The sequence below is a fragment of the Protopterus annectens genome, chromosome 8.part0 (genome assembly GCF_019279795.1).
Source record: "Protopterus annectens isolate FY-2018-M chromosome 8.part0, PAN1.0, whole genome shotgun sequence".
Taxonomy (NCBI): Eukaryota; Metazoa; Chordata; order Ceratodontiformes; family Protopteridae; genus Protopterus; species Protopterus annectens.
This window is the reverse complement of record NC_056741.1, coordinates 1,103,680,385-1,103,702,216: the sequence shown is the minus strand read 5'-3', so window position 1 is coordinate 1,103,702,216 and position 21,832 is coordinate 1,103,680,385. Positions and strand designations below refer to the sequence as shown.

The following is a 21,832-nucleotide window of genomic DNA, read 5'->3' as shown; positions in this document are numbered from 1 at the left end:
CGACATATCTGGATAAATGAACAGAGAACCGAAATATTTAGAAGCATAAATATACAGACGATGGATAGTTTGTTGGTTAAATAAGGCACAAAACTGACAGCGAGGTACGTTGTGGTCAGGGCCTAGGTGAGGAATACAGTACGAATGAAGGTATTTGCTTTCCACAAGAAATGCAATTATTAACTTTTACTGACATAGATCGGTAAAGAGCAAGAAAAAGTTTCACCAACGGGGTACTTAGCTTTAGTTGAAGACTTCGGTTCTGAAGCACTGAAACGAAAATTTCAGGAGTCGACCGGCACTTGCAAACTGCTTCTGCTTTGGGCTCCACATGGCAAGAAAGACTGATGTAATGGTGTCGGCTGCATGTTTTACACCCGACGACCTGACGTCATGGAAGAAGAGAAAGCAACTGATGCAGGACTCAAGACTGTTAATCAGGCCGACTGAGGGCTACTGCAAGCAGATAACCCAAATGTGATGACTGCAACAGTGAAACACGAAGAACATTGTCAGTACTCCCATTTCTTACATTCACACAGATTAACAGCTAAATTCATCATATATAAAGCATGCAAAGACATGGTCACTAGATTTGCCATACCTCTCCCCATTATAAAAACCTCCAAGCACTACAGTATTCCAAAGTGGGTTCATTCTGGTTCTCCGATTGTACATGACTCGTGTGAGCCAGGAATGCATAGCTTTTGGGCTGTAGTGATGACCATCTCCCAGAAGTTCCTCATCAATTCTGAAAAAAGAGGAAATAAGACTTTCATCAGATAAATACTAATTGATCCAATTAAGTTAGGAAAACTGCACATACAAAACTATGCGAGACAAACTAAAAAAACCTCATAAAAAACATGTGAAAAAGTGCGAATAAGGCCACAAATGCACACATACTGAACTCAAATGATTCTGGTACAGTCCAAAAAATTATTTTACTATTAATTCTCTTCAAAGCTCCACCCATAAAAGTACTCCTCTCTCCTGCAGTAATGTCTATGGAAAATAAGAATGTTAAGTTGTCAATCTCGCCTTCATTCTTGCTGGATGGGTTCGGAGCCGATCCTCGGCTCCGACTCGGCACTTGCTTTAGCTTGAGAACTCCTTTTACCAGCTCGAGGCAACCCTATATCCCATGATGCAAGGCGGAACTACCTCAGATCTCGTTTGCCGCTTAGCGAAAGAGGTCTCCTTTTTGCCAGCTGAGGTAAGTTGATATTTTCAGAAAGCTTAGTCAGGGATTTATTTCTCCTTATTCCCTTTTATAGTGTGTAGTGTTTCTACAGCCCACCCTATTTCCCTTATAGTTAAAAACTTTTAAATTCTTTTATAATTCTAAAGAGTTTTCAGTTAGGCCTAGACCCCCTTGCTTAATCCCTACCTGTGTGTCTGTGTGTTTGGGGATTAATTGTGTGATTGTTGGGGTGTGTAACTTTCTTCCTCTAGGACTATGTCTAAGGAAGGCAAGGTCTCAGGCTTCAAGAAGTGTGACTCGTGCTGTCAGAAAATGTCTCTGACAGACGGTCACACTTCTTGCGTTTACTGCCTGGGGCCTTTGCACCTGTAGGACTCCTGTGCTTTGTGTCACTCTTTTAGCCAGAGAGTCCTGCAGGAAAGGAGGAATAAATTGATCCTCCGTGGCTTGCTTAAGCCAGAAGGTTCTCCCTCTAAAACAGGGTCCAGTAAACCTTCTAAGCCTCCGAAGGTTCAGGCTACAGTGTGTCTAAGCCTCCTCCGGTGGCTCCGGCTCTGTCGGAGCCGAGATCGGCTCGGCTGGTACCGATCTTTCTGCTACTAAAGTAGTGGGCCCGGCACCGATCGGTTCCGACACCCAAGCCACTGTTGCCTTGTCGGCTCCGGCTGGAGCCGACCTTATCTAGCATCGGGCCGAGAAACCGGCTCCATCTGGAATTCAGGGGACTTCGGCTCTGATGACTTCGTCCCGAAGAGATCTCGGTCCCCTTTGGAGAGTATCCACTCGGCTCCGGGTCTCCTCTTTTGTCGGGCGGAGCCATCGGAGCCGATCTTGAGATCTTCCAGGCTGTCTGACCACGACTTAGAGAGGGTGGTAAGCAGGCTGTTAAAGTCGCAGGCACTGGCCCAAATGCTCCATAGCACGTCTCAGCAGACTTGGCTATTGCTTCACCCCTTGAACTTCCTCCTCCGACTCCCCACCAGAGTTCGGGCGGAGCTTCTCGGGACAGCGACTGTTTGGCGCCGAGCGATACATCCTTCGGCTCCGTCGTCTTGCTCGATCTCCTCCTTGAGACCTTCCTTGGAGGGATCCGGTCGTCGAGTTTCCCTGGTCGGCTCCGAGGGGCTAGTGGCATCGGACCCTTGTCCGACCCGCTCTCCCTCTCGGGCTTTGGCAAGCTCGGCACCGACATCGGCCTCGAGCCTTCCCTCTCAGTGGGCCGGAATTCCTGTTTCCTCGGGCAGGGATATTCGGTCTCCCGGGAGGAGCCTTTGAGGTCATGAGGAGTGTCCTGGCTCCTGAGCCAGGTCAACGGTCCATCCCTCTAGCTCCTCCCTCTTGGTGCCTGTAGACATCTCTTGCCAGCCTCTTGCTCTCAGGCCCAGGTATCCATCGCCCCAGGTTTCCCCATTGGGAATTTCCTCCTCTTCGAAGTTTCTCCTGATCCTGCAGGTGAACCCCTCGGAAGAGGGCGTAGAGGAAACACACAGACTCCCTGAGTCTACTACATCTGATACAGACTTAGATGAGTCGGAGGGTTCCCACGATCCCCTCTGAGGATGTCTCCTTTTCAGACATCCTTGAGCTCCTCAAACAGAGGGGAATTGGCCATCCATTGATCCCTCCGAGGATGAGTCGGTATACCTGGAGGCTTTTGGATCCCGACCCTCCACCTCCTGGGTGTCTCCGCCTTCGACCCACTTATGCAGGTAGTGGCTCGAAGGCATGGGCAGCTCCAGATTCTGTGGAACCTGTCCCAGGAGGCCATCCAAGTTTATTACAGCCCCTACGGACAAACAGTTTCTTTCCAAGGTGTTTATGTGGATGCTATGGTGGTGGTGGCCGCCACTAAGAAGGAACTTGCGGATCCTTCAGTACCTGTCCATCCTCCTAACAAGGATTCTAGGACCATGGACAGGTATGGAAAGCGGATGTTTTCTTCAGCGACCTTTGCTATCGTTAAGCTGAACTACCTTTGTCACTTCACCAGGCTTCAAAGAGATATTCTCAAGGAACTAGGTGAAGTGGTCCAGGATCCTTCTGCTGCTGGGGCTCAAGAAAAGATTGCCTCACAGCTAGCAATCCTGAACTCCTTATCCAACTCCTCCATGCGGCTCATATCCTATGCGGCCGATGGAGCGAGCAGGGCCGCAGGCACAGGAGTGGCTCTTAGACGTCAAGCCTGGATGCGGCTTTGTAATTTCGGACCCCTTTAAGGCGTCCTTCACCAATAGCCCCTTTGATGGTTCGGCTTTGTTCGGACCTCAGGTGAAGGATACCTTGACCAGGTGTGAGCAGGACGGTAAAACTCTTTCTGCCGTTGGAGTCCATTTTCCACCCCTTCTAGACCATATCCCAAGGGTCAGAAGGGAGGAAGATGTGGTTCAAAGCCCAAGGAGCTACACGGACACGTGGTCAGTTTACCCCAGAGGCAGAGGAGGTAACAATAATAGACGCCCTAGAGGCAGGGGGTCCTCAGAACCAGGGCAACAGGGAGTCTCTTCCTGAGAAGCCCTTTCAGCACCCTGAGGTGTTGCCCGACTGTCCACCCTTGGAGGCAGTCGGGAAGGATTTCGCTGTACCCAGTAGCCTGGCATTCCATTTCACAAGATATGTGGGTACAGTCGATCATATCCGAGGGTTACAAAATCCCCTTGAAGGTATCCCGTACCTCAACAATCCCTTCCAGACATCTCACCCGGTCAAAGGGATTTGGCAGAACAGGAGGTTTCAAAGCTCCTAGGAAAAGAGCCGTCCAGACTGTTCCGCAGACCAAGTAGGATCCGGCATCTACTGAGATTCTTTTGGTCCCCAAAAGGACGGAGATTGGAGACCAATATTAGACCTGAGCAGTCTAAACAGATTTGTCAAAAGGCAAGATTCGGATGGTCACGCTTCAGTCCATTCTGCCCTTTCTGGGCAAGGACAACTGGATGTGCTCTATAGACCTTCAGGACGCGTACTATCATATAAAGATTCACAGGCGCTCCAGAAGGTTTCTCCGCTTTCGGCTAGGGACCAGTCATTACCAATTCAGAGCCCTGCCATTTGGCCTCACTTCAGCCCCCAGAGTGTTTACCAAATGCATGGCAGTGGTCACAGCTCATCTGAGACGTCAAGGATTCCAGGTGTTTCCTTATTTAGACGACTGGCTCCTCTCCGCCACCACCAGGTGTCAGCTTCTTCAGACCAGAGACTACACTCTGCAGCTCTGCAGGAGTTTGGGAATTTCAGTGAATTTCGAAAAATCTTCTCTGCGGCCTTGCCAATCTATCACCTTTATAGGCGCAGAATTAAACACTGTCAAAATGTTAGCCAGACTAACCGATCAAAGAATTCTGGACATCCAAAAGTTTGTTCGGATTCTATTGCAGAGCAGCAAGGTCAAAGCCAGATTGATACTAAAGGTTCTAGGTCTTATGGCTGCGGCCATTGTTCTTCTACCACTGGCTCGCTTCCACATGCGTCTTCTGCAGTGGATGTTATTCACTCAGTGGTCGTTCCACAGTCTTCCGATGAGGCACAAAATCATAGTCACACAATCGTGCAGAACTCATCTGAACTGGTGGATATCTTCCCCTCTTCTTCATCAAAGCCGACCCTTTGTTCCCCCTCCTCCAGTTGCCACAGTTACTACGGATGCCTCTCTGATCGGGTGGGGGGGGCATTATCAGGGCAGGATGGTCCACGGGACGTGGCAACCCATAGAATACCATCTGCACATAAATGTCCTGGAGATGAGAGCGGTGCTTTTAACGTTGCAAGCCCTCAACGACTTTCTTCCCACGGGGACTATTGCAGTACAAGGACAACATGTCCGTGGTCTGGTACATCAACAAGCAGGCGGACCAGGTCCTATCCGTTGTGTCGAGAAGCTCTCAGACTTTGGCAATGGTCAATCTCCTCTCATCGGTTTCTGATAGCAACGCATCCCTGGCAGGTCCAACCTCTTGGCGGACAGGCTGAGCAGATCCATTCTCATGCCTCACGAGTGGTCTCTCAATCAATCTGTAGTGGATCAGATTTTTCTGAAGTGGGGCACACCTTGTTGCGATCTTTTTGCTACACCCCAAAACAACAAGTGCCCCGATTTTTTCACCCTCTTTCCCCTACCAGGCCAACCCCTGAGAGACTCTCTAACCCAGGATTGGCCCCGGGGACTTCTGTACGCATTTCCTCCCTTTTCCTTGATTCCACAAGTCATTCAGAAAGCCACCGTTTTGAGGGCCAAGTTGATTTTCATTGCCCCTTACTGGCCTCTACAAATTTGGTTTCCGTCTCTGCATCGTCATCTCCTGGTACAGCCCTGGCATCTGGACCCAGTTCCGGATCTCTTAATCCACCAGTCGGGTCAACAGCACCGGGCCATTCATTCTCTCAACCTCACTGCTTGGTTGCTCCACTTCCTTCCCTAGCCAGGCTTCCGATGATCTCTGATTCAGTCAGAGACATCTTAGTGTCTTCTTTAAAGTCGTCCACCAGAACTGTTTATGCTAGCAAGTGGCGACGTTTTTCTATTTGGGCAAATTCCAGGAATATTGATCCCTTTACTGCTCCTGTGCATTCTGTTTTAGATTTCATGGCTGAGGTTTTTCAGTCAGGATCTTCTTCATCTACAGTTAAAGTTCAACTGGCTGCTATTTCCAAGTATCATGTTGGCTTGCATGATAATAACATTATGTCTCATAGATTATGCAAAGCTTTTCTGAGAGGAGTTTTTCTCCTAAAGCCGCCGATAAAGCATCCTCCTCCGCAATGGGATCTAAATTTAATGTTGGCATCCTTGATGTTACCTCCCTTCGAACCGTCTGCTTCATGTTCTTTGAAATTATTGACCTGGAAAACTATATTTTTACTGGCTGTCACTTCAGCAAGAAGGGTTTCCGAGATTCAAGCTCTCTGCATCCGTTCCCTTACTTGGTTTTCATAAGGACAGGGTATCCTTAAGAACGAACCTGTCCTTTCTCCCCAAAGTTGTGTCTCAAACCAATATTAATCAATCCATAGATCTACCAGTCTTTTTCCCAAACTATTCTGACAGAGCTGAACAAAAGCTTCATTTTTTGGATGTCCATCACCAGCTCAGGTACTATTTGCATAGAACGAAACAATTCAGGAAATCGGACCAATTATTTGTCTCCTATGCAGAAAACAGGATAGGTCTCCCAGTGTCTAAAGTGACCTTATCCAGATGGTTGTCTTCCACCATTTCCTATGTGTACTCTCTCAGAGGCAAGCAACTATCTTCTAAACCGAAAGCACACTCAACCAGGAGTCTATCCACTTCTGCAGCCTTTCAGGATAGACTACCCATTGATACCATTTGTGCAGCAGCTACTTGGGCCACTCCTCATACCTTTGTCTCTCATTACAAGTTAGACTTGGCCTCCAGAGACAGGGCCAGTTTTGGTTCCACAGTTCTCAAGAGTCTGTTCCATTGAGCCGCCCGGCCCCTGGCCTGGACAGATTGAGATCCCTCTATCGGGTTGTTCCTCTGAGCCTTCATTAGGGGACTCTTTATTATGAACTTGGGTTTTCTAAATATGTTAGGGTTGGTCCTGGCAGGGGTAGGTTAGCTACCATCATGATATGGGGGGGTTCGAGGGCTGTAAAAGGGTTCTCAATAAATGCTGTATGTCTATTACTTCTTTCTTTTTTTATTTTTTGTGTTCTAAGTTACTTTCCTAAAGTTTCAGTTTGTGTAGGATCCTTCTTGGTTTATTCCATCTTCAAAATAAGCTAAACTATCTGGTCTTTTTCCTTACTTTGCACTTTGCTTCTTTTATTACCACTCCTCTCCCCCACAGATAAGACTCTTGCTCTTGCCATCATTTTTTTAAGTAGCTGACTTTTTCCTTCTTGATACTCAAACTAACCCTTAATACCTTTGCATTAATCACACTCATTTCTCACTATGTTGGCCTAAATCTTTGTAATATTACGAGTCTAGCTGGCTACTGTTTTCAACTTTTATCACCAATGGCAATGTTACATTAATGGGACTACTGCTGCTTCTGCACTACCGTTGCCCAATGCCACAGTTGCTACATAAATTTTTTACTTTACTACTACTACTGGACTACTCATTCCTTTCCTAAACCTGTGAGTTTTTTAGCTACTAACTAACACAAAAAACAATACAGAAATGGACGGACTGTAAGACATTTGTAATGCATGTCTGAAAATCAACTGCATTCAATCCACCTCTAATAAGATTGGATAATTCATCACCCACTCCCATAGACTTGAACAACACTGCAAAACAGCCTCAGAAGAACAAACACTCAGGTCTATTCCTTCAAACTCAGGACTCAAAGTTTCATTACACAAACCACTGTTTCTAAATACTTGGTCCCAAACTCAGGTAATCTCTCCCCCTCTTCTCTAATGACACCTCCTCTAAGCCCATATTCCATGTATTGCTGAAAGTCTACCTTCAAACACCAATACAAACAAAAATGCAACTACTTGCTTGTGTAACATATAACCTTAATAATTGAAGCAATAAGAAAAAGTTGAGATTTTCGACCTCATCATCTTTACTTCACCTTTCAAGATACATTTAGGTTACGACTCCATCCTGACATTTGCACTTACAAGTCTTTGTACATACTGTACATAAAATTTGTTAGACCAAGAATACAGTGAAAGAAATGCTATGTGATTTATGTTGTTGATTTTTTTTTCACTTTGTATCTCTTCAAACTGAGACTTAAATGTCTATTGTGATCAGTGATTTACTCTGGTTAACAAATTCGAATAAATAAAATGCACCTCTGAACTGCAACAGCTGCATCTGCAGAAGCTTAAAGACACTTCTCAAATCAACCTCAAAAAGACCAAAGTGCCCTACTAGCCTGCTCAAGTCCTTGTAAATAAATCTCTATAATTCATGAGAGACTTCAAAGACATAAGCATCTGCCACACCACACCTTGGTAACTAATTTGCCCTAAAAGTAAATACAGATAGTGACAGATACCTAGAAAAATCTTGAATCTGCTTTCTAATTCAGTTGTAAAATAATTTTATAGCTTTAACTTTTTGAACTGGCATGCTTGTAAAACATAGCACACTGTTCACAACATTCAGTGTCATACAAACTGCCATAACAAACACTGAAAAAGTTAGTCCTCAGAAACTATGTCTCTTAATTTCACTTACTGGTAGACTTACTGACATCCATTTAAAAGGATGGGATCTGCTAGAGCGAGTCCTGAAACACAGACTGGCCAAAAAACAGACTTGCATATACCAAGTCCAAAATGGTCATTTTCTGGAATATTCACTTTTGTCGGAGGTACTGAGATTTCAGAGTTGGTATATAGGAAGTTTAAAGGAGAAGAGTGATGTTTGAGATCCTCTGTTGTCTTGGATTTTTTTTTTTTTTTTGGTCAGCCAAAACTTGGTGTTACAAGTCTCGCCATTTAAATAGGGGGTCAGAATTAAATGATGACTACAATAAAGTCAGTAAACATTAACTTAAGTGATGAGAACTAATTTTCACAAACTAAAGCAGTATTTTTAAAATATTTATCAAATAAATAAACAATCCCAAAAATAACTAGATGACAACTTTTCCTTTTGCCTTTGCTAGTCCTAGCACCTCTCCTGTCAATGGTATTGTACAACCGATATTTCTGCATTTTAGGTCCACATAGTTAAAAGGATTCACTCACTGCAATTATTGAAGCAGCACGCATCCTCCCACTACTCAGTGCTACAACACTTGAAAATTTAACTCTGCGCAGTTTGGTCTCCACATTTTGTAAAGTGAATCACGGATCACTGCAGCCACACAGCTCCATAATTCAACATTGTATGTGTTGTTCTTTTGCTCCCTGTATTACATCACTGTATAAAACTAGATTTGTTAGCTGTTTTGCTCATCATGTCATCATCAAAGAGTATAAGAAGTTATGTACCTACCATAACGTTCCATGTTAGTTTACTTCTAAGTCTTCTTTCTTGCTGGTTGGGTTCGGAGCCAATCCTCAGCTCCGACTCAGCCATCTTCAAAAGCTTGAGAGCTGCTTACTGGCTCGAGGCTCCCCCTACATCCCATGATGCCTGGCGCTAGATACCCAGATCTCGTTTGGTAACCTAAACTACAGACATAATAATAACAATTATAATAATACAGTAAATTTAGCAGGATACAGGAATCTACTGGAGAGACTGACAGAAGTAATAGCCAGAGAAGATTCAGCCAGTGATCAACAAACCTATGGAACTCTTCTCGGTCTACTAGGATAGGGGGATGGAGAGTGGGACGCAAGAAAGAAGGTGAGAAGACAACTAACATGGAACGTTATGGTAGGTACATAACTTCTTAATGTTAAGTTGTCTATCTCGCCTTCATTCGTGCTGGTTGGGACAGCGTCCCTAGCACCTCAATCCTGGATGGCTCATCGGAACAGACTCTTCAGAACAGTGGAACCAAAATCAGCTCTGCTTCTGGAAGCCACATCCAGTTTATAATGTGAAATGAAGGTATGTGGATTAGCCCATGTAGCTGCCGCACAAATAGTTTCCATTGGCAATCTGGCCTGAAAAGCCACAGGAGTAGCTAGAGCTCTGGTGGAGTGACCTTTGGGTTTAGCAGGAAGCTCTTTATTTCTTAACTGATATATAAAGGTAATAGTAGAAGTCAACCACCTAGATAAGGTGACGTTTGACACCGGTAAGCCTCGTTTTCCCTCAACGTAAGACAGGAACAACTGGTCTGATTTTCTGATTTGCTTGGTTCTATGCGAGTAAAAGCGTAACTGTCTATGGACGTCCAGCTGATGTAACTTGTATTCTGCCTTGTTGGAATAATTTGGAAAGAACACAGGTAGTTCAATGGACTGATTCAAATTATAATCAGAAGTAACCTTTGGAAGAAAGGAAGGGTTAGTCTGAAGAGAAACTCTATCATTGTGAAAAACTAGGTAAGGAGGACGAACACAAAGAGCCTGAAGTTCAGAAACTCTTCTGGCTGACATAACTGCAACCAGAAGAAGGGTTTTCCAAGAAAGAAACTACAAGGAACAGGAAGCTGCCGGTTCAAAGGGGGGCAGTATCAGGGAAGCTAGAATCAAATTCAGATGCCACGGAGGCGGGGGATCTCTTACTGGGGGCCTGAGTAGAGTGGTCCCTTTAAGAAAGGCTTTACAAAGCTTATGGGACATGATGCTGGAATCAGATAGGCCCGTATGAAAGTTTGAAATTGCAGCTAGCTGAACTCTAATCGTGGCAGAAGAGGATCCTGTTCTAAAAAGTTCTGCTAGAAATTCTAAAATATGGTGCACAGGGGCTGAAAAGGGATCTATCTTCCTGTTCTCTGCCCATAAGGAAAAATGTTTCCACTTGCTAGCATAAGTTTCCTAGTGGTCGACTTATGTGAGGATAAGATGATTTCACGCACCGAATGACAGATGTTGGGAAGCCTGGCTAAGGTTGGAAGTGGAGAAACCAAACAGTGAGCTGGAGAGATTGAAGAGATTGGTGCAGCCCGCCCAATTGATGGATCAGGAGTTCTGGAAATGGGTCCAGGGCTGCTCCAGAAGGTGATGATGCAGGAAAGGGAACCAAAGTTGTCGAGGCCTGTAAGGGGCAATGAGGATCATCTTGCATCCCAATGTGGTAGCTTTCCGAATTAGTTTGAGAATCAGGGGAAATGGAGGGAATGCATAAAGTCGTCCCTGGGGCCAATCGTTAACTAGAGCGTCTCTGGGGAGGTGTCCGAGGAGAGGAAGGAGAGAGAAGAAATTGTCGCACTTGCTGTTGAAGGGGGTGGCAAAAAGGTCGCAACAAGGCTGACCCCATTTGCGGAAGATTTTGTCCGCCACAGTCTGATTGACAGACCACTCGTGAGGCATAAGAATTGCTCTGCTCAGCCTGTCTGCTATAACGTTGGACTTCCCAGGGATGTGCGCTGTTATCAGTAATCGTTGGGAAGAAATCGCCCACTGCCAAAGTCTGAGTGCTTCTCGACATAAGGGGAACGACTTGGTTCAGCCCTGCTTGTTGATGTACCATACCACTGACATATCTGTTAGCGTTGCAATGGTCCCGGTGGGAAGAGAGTTCTGAAGAGCTTGCAACGCTAAAAGCACGGCTCTCATCTCCAAGACATTGATATGCAGATGGTACTCGTGATGCTGCCAGGTGCCTGGGATTGTTCTGCCCTGAAAATGCCCCCCCCCCCCCAATCAGGGAGGCGTCCGTGGTCACCTTAGCTACTGGAGGAGGAAGAAACTACAGTTTTGTACCTACCATAAATGTAGATGTCCGATAGGAATGCATCTGCAGTCCTTACAAATGGGTTGTCCTGTCGTCAGGCAGCCCTTCGGTCGGCCGGATTCCAAAGTCTGGGTCTGGCCTCGGCTGGTGTCGCACTTCACCCGACGTCATAGCTGCAGTTATTCCGGTATAAAGGCATCAGCCGACGCCATTTTCCTCAGTGTTTCTTGCCCCAGATGCCAGGTGCCCTCTTGGAAGGCTAAATTTGGATAAATGCCAATGTTTCCAAATAGTAGAGAGCAAACACAAAAAATAAGCATGTATGTACATATATACAAACAAATACACCATAATAGATCCCCCCCAGCTAGCTATAAGATGGGCAAATACCCTAGGAGTACCACAGAGGGGAAGGCGGGTGGGTAATCCTGACTGCAGATGCATTCCTATCGGATATCTACATTTATGGTAGGTACAAAACTGTACTATGTCCTTCAAGGATGCATCTGCAGTCCTTACAAACGGGTAGAATACCATAGCCAAACTAGGGGAGGAGGAAAAAGGAGAGATTATGGTGTAGTTAGGATCCCTTGCAAAACAGCAGAGGCAAAACCTGCTCGGGATCTAGAGTATAAAGGTAAATTATAATGCTTGGCAAATGTATGCACGGAGGTCCAAGTAGCAGCCTCTATAATGTCCTTGGTAGCCACTCCTCGTAAGAAAGCTGTGGTAGTGGCTGTAGCCCTTGTAGAGTGAGGCCTGATGTTCTCTGGAGTTTTCTTTCCATGGTAGGAGTAACAAAATCTAATGCAATTTCCTATCCACTTGGAGATTGTCTGTTTTGAAATTGCTTTTCCTTCCCTTCCTGTTGCATATGCTACCAGAAGCTGGTCAGTTTTTCTATTGCCCTTGGTTCTGTCCAGGTAGTAGCGTAACTGTCTATGTATATCCAAGGTATGCAACAGTCTTTCTCCCCTGTTCTGTGGGTTGGGGAAGAATGTAGGTAGGTGGATAGCCTGATTTAAAGACACTCTGGATACAACCTTAGGCATAAATGTGGGATTTGTTCTCATGGACACTCTATCTTGATGGAAGATCAGAAAGGGTTGCACTGCCATTAATGCATGTAGTTCAGATACCCTTCTTGCTGAAGTGATTGCCAGTAAGAAAGCAGTCTTCCATGATAAGTATTGTAATTCTGCTGTTGCTGCTGGTTCGAAAGGAGGAAGTGTCAATTTTTCTAGCACAAAGTTCAAGTCCCATGCTGGCAATGGTGGTTTCCTTGGAGGTTTTATATTTTTAATTCCTCTCAGAAACTGCCTGAGCAGAGGGTGTGAGAAGACAGGAGGATCCAAGCTGTATTCTGCTGAAATAGCTGATGCATGTATCTTGATGGAAGAATAGGACAGGCCTGTGTGGAAGAGCTCTGCCAAGTATTCCAGGATGTTGGCTATGTTTACCAGTGACACATCTTCTCCCTTTGCAGTACTCCAAATGAGATATCTTTTCCATTTTGCTGCATAATTTTTTCTTGTTGAGGGTCTGCGAGCCTCAAGGATAATGTCCTTAACCCTTTGTGATAAATTTGGGTTAACTGATCTTATGTAATGTTCCAGGCAGTCAGCTGCAGAGTTTTCAGGTTTGGATGCAGGATGTTGTAGTTGTTCTGTGTCCCGAGACATGCTCCTCAGTAATGGGTACCAATGTTGCCTTGGCCAGTCTGGAGCTATCAGAATGATCCTTGGACGATCCTCTTTGATCTTCAATAGCACCTTGTGCATCAAAGGAAGTGGTGGGAATGCATATGCTGTCAGGTTTTTCCAACTGAAAGATAGGGAGTCCACCTTCCAAGCAAGTGGGTGGTACGTCCTTGTGCAGAATTTCTTTAGCTGGTGATTCTGTGGGGACGCAAATAAATCTATTTCCGGGAGTCCCCATTTTCTTGTAATGGCTTTGAAGATGTCCAGATGCAGCATCCATTCGCGGGCATCCGTGGTAGTCCTGCTTAATATGTCTGCTAGGATGTTTTTCTTTTCCCGGTACAAAGATTGCTTGTAACTGAATGTTGTAGCTCAGAGCCACATTCCATAGGTCCAGTGCCATCCGGCATAGAGGGTATGAATGTGTGCCTCCCTGTTTGTTGATGTACCACATAACTGTGGTGTTGTCTGTCCTTATCATCAACTGCCCTTCTTGGAGAAATGGTCTGAATGTCTGGATTGCCAATTTTACTGCCAGCATTTCCTTTAGATTTATGTGCAGGTGCAGCTAGTCTTGAGTCCATAAGCCTTGTATGCACTTGTCCAGCATGTGGGCCCCCCAACCGAGGTCTGAGGCATCCGTCGTGATGGTTTGGCTTGGTTGAATGCTGTAGAAGGGCAATCCTATGTTTGATTGACAGGCCTGAGCCCACCATAGGAACTCTTGCTTCAGGCATGGGATTATTGGAATTTTGGTTTCTAGGCTGTGCTTGTGTTGAGACCATAAATTCTTTAGGTACCACTGTAGCTTTCTCATATGCAGTCTGGCATGAGGTACCAGTATTATGCAGGATGCCATGAAGCCCAGGGCTTGCAGTACTTTTCTTGCTGTTAGATGGTTCTGCTTTGTTAATGCCAAGAAGTAGAGAGGTAGTTGCTCTTATTTTTCTACAGTTAGGAATGCCATTTGCTTTGATGTGTCCAGCTCTGCACCCAAAAAGGTTATTCTTTGGGATGGTATCAGCCTTGACTTTTTTATATTGACTGTATATCCCAGGGCTTGTAGCAGGTAAATGACTCTTTGTAAGTCTTCTGTTAGCTTGCTTTTGTTGTCCGCTTGTATCAGGCAGTCATCCAGGTAGGGGTAAATTTGGATTCCCTGAAGCCTGCAATGAGCAATTACTGATGCCAGGCATTTCGTGAACACTCTGGACGCAGTAGATAAGCCAAAGGGCAATGCTGAGAATTGATAATGCTCTGATCCTGCAAGAAATCTGAGGTATCTTCTGCAAATTGGTCGTATGGGGACGTGCAGGTATGCCTCCTTGAGATCTAGAGTTACCAGCCAAGACTCCTTGCCCAGCATGGGAAGAAGCTGCTGTAGAGTCAGCATTTTGAATTTTGGAACAATGAGGAATGTGTTTAAAGCGGACAGGTCGAGAATAGGCCTCCATTTGCTCTCTTTTCTTGGTACCAGGAAGAGTCTGGAGTAAAATCCCTTTCCTTGTTCCATAGATGGTACCTTTTCCACAGCTCTCATCTTTAATAATTGAGATATTTGTTTTAGAGCTTCTGCCTTTTGATTTGGTGGTAGGTTTGGCATTCCTCTCTTTCCTGGTAGAGTATGGAAATGAAACCTGTAACACCTTGGTCTATAGTTTGCAAAATCCACTTGTCCCTTGTGATGTAATGCCAGTTCTTTGAGAATAAGGCTAGCTTTCCGCCTAAGGGTGCTTCTAGTTGTTCCCTGGTAGGCGGTGCCAGAGCCAAGTCACTGTGATTGTCCTGTTGCAGTGGTGGTGGCTGTATCTGTGCCTCGCTGGTTGTTACCCTGCCACTGGCGTCCCCTGTAGGCACCCCTGGATTGGTTTCTGCCTCTTGATCGCCTATTCCTGCCTCTCTGTGCTTTAGAGGAGTCTGGAAAGGACCAATTTTGGAGGGCCAATTCCTGCTAAACCTTGGAGGTTGGACCTGTAAGAAATCTTTCACTGTTTGTACAGATTTTGCCTTCTCCTCCATCTTCTTCAGTACCTGTTGTGCAGGGGAACCAAATAAATTGGCCTTGTCCATGGGAGCATCTAATAGTTTTGATTTGACATGGTCCGGTAAGGCCTGCTCTTTCAACCATGCATGCCTTCTGATAACTGTGCCAGTCATGGCTGATCTAAAGGAAGCCTCCAGTGCATCATAGCCGCATTTTAAAGAATGGTTACTAACTTGCTGAATGTTATGCACCATTTCCTGAACATACTTCTTATCAAAAGTTTCATCAGAGGACAGTTTTTTAGTTAACTGGTCAAGCATAAATTCCTGATATTGGATCATATGAAATTGACAGTTCAAGGCCCTAGCTGACAGAGTAGCAGAAGTGTAAACTTTTTTACCCCATCTCTCTAAGGACCTGGATTCCCTTTCAGAGGGGAGGGGATTTTTAGCAGAGGTAGTTGCTACAGCCTTAGGCCCCTGGGAGATAGTCTCGGGATCTGCAAAAGGGGCCTTGTATAAATGGTGATGTGTGTCCGGGACCCTGTAGTACCTATCGGGCTTAGCAGGTGCCGGAGGTAATGAATCAGGAGCAGTACAAACGTCATTAAATGCATCATCTACAACAGAAAGAACTGGAGGTATAGCTAAAGGCCTATGTTGTGGTAAATGCAAAAAGGTTCTAAGCCTTTTCCTGGAGTCTGAAAAATCTTGGCCCTGCCACTGAAATTGTTCCCTCATAGCATGCAAGGTTTCCCCAAAGGAAAATTCCTCAGGTGGAGAGGCAGAAGGGATGGACTCTTCAGCATCAGAGTCTTCGTAAGGGGAATAAGGAGCCTCTGGAGGGTCTGTATTATCTGAAACATCAGAGAAATCATCTGTGGACACTGGCTCAGGGGGCTCTGCTCTTGGCCTCTTCTCTGGAGGTGGATGAGAGGCCCTGTCTGGATGAGGTTGGGATCCCCGGATTAAAGAAATAAGATCCTCTGCCAAAGAAAGCATTTGGGAACTGGAGCTGGGCCTGTGAGAGGGGGTCTTAAGAGGCACAGTTTTTGTAGCTTTAGCTGATTTAGCCCTGGCAAAGGCCTTAATGGACATGGCTGCAGGAGGCCTAGCAGCTCCACGTGCAGGAGCTGAAATACCCAAGGGAATAGTATCAGATAATTCCTGAGAAACCGCAACTGTAGGTTGGATTTCAGAAGCCGATTCCACCAGGTTAGAAGAGGCCTCGGTAGAAGGCATGTTTTCGGCTGAAGGAAGAACCGCTTGCTCGGTTTCAGCCGAAACCGAGACACTCGCGGTTGGCTTAACCGCGGTTTCGGCCGAAACCGCAGACCGCGAGTGTCGGTCCTTTTCCTTGCGTTTTTTGGGTATTTGTGAAGTCGGAGGATCCGACGGCATAATATAAGCAAAATCAGAGCCAAAAAACTGCTCAGCAAATTCCGACAGACGTCCAAGCGTCCGTCGGTTAAAAGAAGCACAGGCTAGACAAGCTGCTACGTTGTGGTCTGGGCCTAAACAAGGTAAGCAGTAAGAGTGGAAATCTTTATGAGGTATTTGTTTCCCACAAGTTAAACAGTTATTCACTTTTTCTGACATCGGCTGAGGCAAGAAAGAGTCCCCAACGGGGTACTTAGCTTTTTAGAAGTCTTCGAAGTAGTATTCGGTAGTAGTAATCTCTGGTTCTGACCGACCGGCACTTGAACAGCTTCTGCTTCGGGTGCCACGCGGCAAGAAAGATGGAGGAAAATGGCGCCGGCTGATGCCTTTATACCCGAATAACTGCAGCTATGACGTCGGGTGAAGTGCGACAACAGCCGAGGCCAGACCCAGACTTTGGAATCCGGCCGACCGAAGGGCTGCCTGACGACAGGACAACCCATTTGTAAGGACTGCAGATGCATCCTTGAAGGACATCGAATAGTCTGCCCTGGTGTAATGATGGGGAAACCAACCACCAAACAAGTTGGTTTTTGCATGACTGTGTGATCATTATGTGAGACACTGGGAGTTGCGGGAAGGACCATTGTGTGAACTACATCCACTGAAAAATCCTCATGTGAAAACATGCAAGGGGAACTAGTATTATAGCCGCTGCCATGAGACCCAATGTTTTTAGGACAAATCTGGCCTGAATCTTTTTGCAACCTAATAAGACCTGCACATGTCATCGAATGGCTAACTCACTGTCTGCTGGGAGAGTCGCTGACATGTCCTTTGTGTTTAAATTTGCGCCTATAAAGTTGATAGATTGACAAGGCGACAATGCAGACTTTTCGAAATTTATTGTGATGCCTAGAGTAGAGCACGTTTGGATGGTGTAGTCTCTGGCTAGCAGCAGGTGATGCCTGGTGGTTGCAGTAAGGAAACAGTCGTCTAAATATGGAAACACCTGGAATCCTTGCCATCTCAAGTGAGCGGTGACTACTGCCAAACATTTGGTGAACACCCTGGGGGCTGTGGTGAGACCAAACGGTAGCGCTCTGAACTGATGATGACTGGCTCCCAGCCGGAAGCGGAGGAATCTTCTGGTGCATTTTGATATGGTAGTACGCGTCCTGAAGATCTATGGAGCACATCCAATTGTCCTGACCCAGAAAGGGTAAAATGGACTGTAGCGTGACCATCCGGAACTTCGTTCTTTGAACAGACCTGCTTAGTCTGCTGAGATCCAGAATGGGTCTCCAGTCCCCTGTCTTTTTTGGTACCAAAAAGAACCTTGAGTAAGTTCCGGATCCTTGTTGGTCTGTTGGGACTGGCTGGATGGCTCTTTTTCTTAGCAGTTTTGAAATTTCTTGAACTGCTTGATCCCTTAGATTGGGTGGAACATCTGGAAGGAATTTGTTGGAAAAGGGTGGAGTGCGAAAGAAGGGAATTTTGTAGCCTTCGGATATGACAAAGTACTCATTTGTCTTGTGTTATACTTTGCCAGGCTTTTGGGTACAGCGATAATCTTCCCCCGACTGCCTCCGAAGGTGGACAGTCGGGCAACACTTCAGGGATGCTGGAAGGGCTGGTCAGTGAAGGATTATCTTTGGCCCTGATTTTGCGGACCCCCACCCCTGCCCCTAGGGCATCTATTGTTGTTCCCTCCTCTGCCCCTGGAGGGGAACTCTCCACGTGTGTCAGGCATGGCTCCCTGGGATTTCCGGAACAACATCTTCCCACTCTTCTGACCCTTGGGATACGGTCTTGAAGGAGTGGAAAAACGGACTCCAACGGCAGAGAGAGTCTTGCCTTCCTGCTCACACCTGGTAAGGGTATCCTTCACCTCTGGTCCAAACAGAGCAGAACCATCAAAGGGGGTGTTGGTGAAAGAAGTCTTGAAGGGTTCCACAAAGTTGCATAACCACATCCAAGCATGTCTCCTCAAAGCCACACCTGTGCCTGTGGCCCTACTCGCTCCATCGGCTGCATAAGAGATGAGCCGCATGGAGGAGTTTACTACAGAACTTAGAGTCGCCAGCTGGGAGGTAATCTTAGCCTGAGCCCCCGCAGCTGATGGATCTTGAAGGGTATCTCCTAGCTCTTTAAGGAGATCCCTCTGAAGGCAGGAAAAATGGCACAAATAGTTCAGAGACCTCATGGAAAAGGTCGCTGAGGAAAACATCTGCTTCCCATATCTGTCCATCATCCTAGATTCCTTATTAGGGGGATGGACAGACAAAGTTTCAGCCAACTCCTTTTTAGTGGCCGCTGCTACCACCATGGCATCCACGGGAACACCCTTGGTCAGAAATTGCTTGTCTTGAGGGGCAGTGATGAATTTTGTGGGCCTACGGGGAGTTGGCTCCATTGAGTTTAGAGCTGACCACGCCTTTCGAGCCACCACCGACATCAGTGGATCGAAAGTCTGAGACACCCAAGAGGTGCAGGATCGGGAACCAAACGCGTCCAGGAATACAGACTCATCCTCGGAAGGGTTAAGGGTAGTCCAGTTCCCCCTCTGCCTAAGGATTTCAAGGATGTCTGAAAAGGAGCCGTCCTCAGAGGGGGATCTCTGGGACCCTTCCGACACCTCCAAGTCAGTATCTGAAGTGACAGACTCAGGGGAGTCAACATGCTTCCTCTTGCATTTCCTCTTTCGTGGGGGCTCCTCAATGAATGTGGGAGGCCTCAGAAGAGGAAGGCGCACCCAATGGGGTGCCCTGGAGCACTTGTTCCCCACGCTTGAGGTCTGGAGGAGGGGCGGAGGCAGGAGCAGGCACCATGAGGGGAGGAGCCGGTGAGGCTGACTCAGATGCCAGCACACTCCTCATGACCTCGAAGGCGCCCCTTCCCGATACCAGAGAAGGCTCCGGCTCCAAACAGATCGGAATCCTTCCCGGCACCGAGAGAGATGGCTCCGAAGCAGATGTAGAAGCCGAACTCACCTGCGCCGAAGCTCCGAGAGGGAGAACGGGGTCGGACAAGGGTCCGATGCCACTCGCCCCCTCGGAGACGATGAGGGAGTCACGGCGCCCAGATCCCTCCAAGGACGGCACCATGGAAGAGATCGGAGCTGACGACGGAACCGAAAGGGGAGGTATCGGCGCAGACGGACCCATGGTTCCAGCCACAGCATGCTCCGGCTCCGAACTCAAGGGATGAGTCGAAGGAGGAACTATCGGAGAAACAGGTAGAGCCGAGCCCTGATGAGAGGAGCTGGATAGCATTGTTTGCCAGGGCCTGCGACTTTAAAAGCCTGCTCACCACTCTCTCCAGATCATGGTCAGATAACCTAGACGACCGAGAAGAGTGGGACCGATGACTACGCTCAGATTGCAGTACAGGTGACCCTAGAGCCGAGTGTATCGACTCCAAGGATGATGACCCGGAGCGTTTTCGACTCCCTGATTGTTCCGACGGAAGAGTCGGGGCCGACTGGGAGATAGGTACTTCGGCTCCGGTCGCAGCCAAAGTTGATGTAGAGATAGGTGCTTCAGTTCAGGCCGGAACCTAAGTTGAAGCAGAAGCCATACTCTGCGACGGCTCCGAGCTGGGAGCCGACAGCTTCGATGGCCTAGAAGGTTTCACTGACTGAGTCTTGGCCGGTGACCTTCAAGTTTAAGCAAATCCCTAAGGATAAGCTTATTCCTACGCTCCTGCAGGACTCTTGGACTAAAGGCGTGACACACCAAACAAGAGTCCTGCAGGTGTAGGGAGCCCAAGCAAACACAAGTGTGACCATCTGTCAGAGACATTTTCTGACAGCATGAGTCACACTTCTTGAATCCCGTCACTTTTGTGTCTTTAGACATTCCTGTGAAGGAAAATCAATTACAAAGAACAAGTATAAAGAAGAGTAGGTAACTAGAAAAAAATATACACAAAACCACACAAGTTACCACACCCTAACAGTGCGCGCGCGCGCGCACACACACACACACACACACACACACACACACACACACACACACACACACACACACACACACACAATATAAGACCTACAACTACCACAATTTCTAATGAACTTTGTCTACCTTAAAAAAAAAAAATAAAACAATGATAAGCCTCCAACTAAAACGGCTTACTTTGAAAAGGTAAACGGGAGTGGGGGAGGGAGAGGAAAACTCTCTAAGCAGAAAACAAGTTTTTAAGGGTGGGGAACACTTAACACACTACCATAGAAACTACAGCTAAGCTATGACAACAAGCGTATATTCAATAAAGTAAAAAGTCCTAAATATAGTGAATAAAGAGAAAATATATGACCTGAGCCAGTAAATGCAACCTCGTAGCATTAGTGCAAATGAGATCTGGGTATCTAGCGCCAGGCATCATGGGATATAGGGGGGGGGTCTCGAGCCAGTAAGCAGCTCTCGAGCTTTTGAAAATGACCGAGTCGGAGTAGAGGATCGGCTCCGAACCCAACCAGCAAGAATGAGGGCAAGATAGACAACTTAACATCTATTCTTATTTTCTTTTCTCCTACCCCTTTCTCTCTTTACTAGGTCTCTTTTTTACCCCCACTCCAAACTTTGAAGGTTGCATTTTCCTGCCTTCTTGCTTCTCCCTCGGCTGTGATACTTTGATATCAGTTTTTGCAGCCTGCCTGTTAAGTGCTTCACCCCATCCAGCTAGTGCATTTATCCTAATCTGAATCCCACTATAGTGCGCTTTTTTTTCATTATTAATTCTCGGCCCTGTCTGGACAACATCCTAAGCCCAACACCATTAACTCCGCTATTTGCTGCATTTTACATAGTAAGCAACCATTGCAATAATCCATATAATTTACCTGTACTTACGGATTGTTTTTCTTGTCACAGTTTTAGCTTGAGTCTGGCTTCTACTCGCTACATTCATGCTCACTCTGTTTTCCACCCTACCCCCATTTCTATTAGAATTATTCCCACCATAACTCCACCCCTTGTAAACTCACATCCAATCACTGTCCTCCCCATATATTTACATTCTTATCTCTAACGCCCACTAATTTATCCTAACTACCAATTATACACAGCTTTCTTCTCCACCCTCCGTTACTTAGTCAGCTACTTCTATTAACTCCAAATCTACTTGCCTACAAGTTCTTTTCTAATATAACTTACTGTATTACAATACCACTTGTATATAAACTCAAACCCTTCAGCCTCCGGTTACCCTTATCTTTCCTACAACTTACCCCACTTCAAATTAACAATGTTTACCACAAACCCACATCCATAACTTCTACTCAAAGACTACCTCTCAGTACCTTCTCTGACATATCTAACCTATACACAACAGGCAACA

At 46.4% G+C, this 21,832-nt stretch overlaps 1 protein-coding gene across 1 annotated transcript in view; it reads right to left on the bottom strand.

Moving 5' to 3' along the window:
• PSMB4 (proteasome 20S subunit beta 4) overlaps window positions 1-21,403 on the bottom strand; it is a 414,203-nt gene extending 392,800 nt beyond the window's left edge. The window contains exons 1-2 of the mRNA XM_044079370.1: window positions 21,336-21,403; window positions 605-751 (exon numbers count right to left, since the gene is read on the bottom strand). Of these exons, the coding sequence (XP_043935305.1) occupies window positions 605-751; window positions 21,336-21,403 (215 nt within the window). The remainder of the gene's footprint in view (window positions 1-604; window positions 752-21,335) is intronic.
• Window positions 21,404-21,832: the final 429 nt, after the last annotated feature.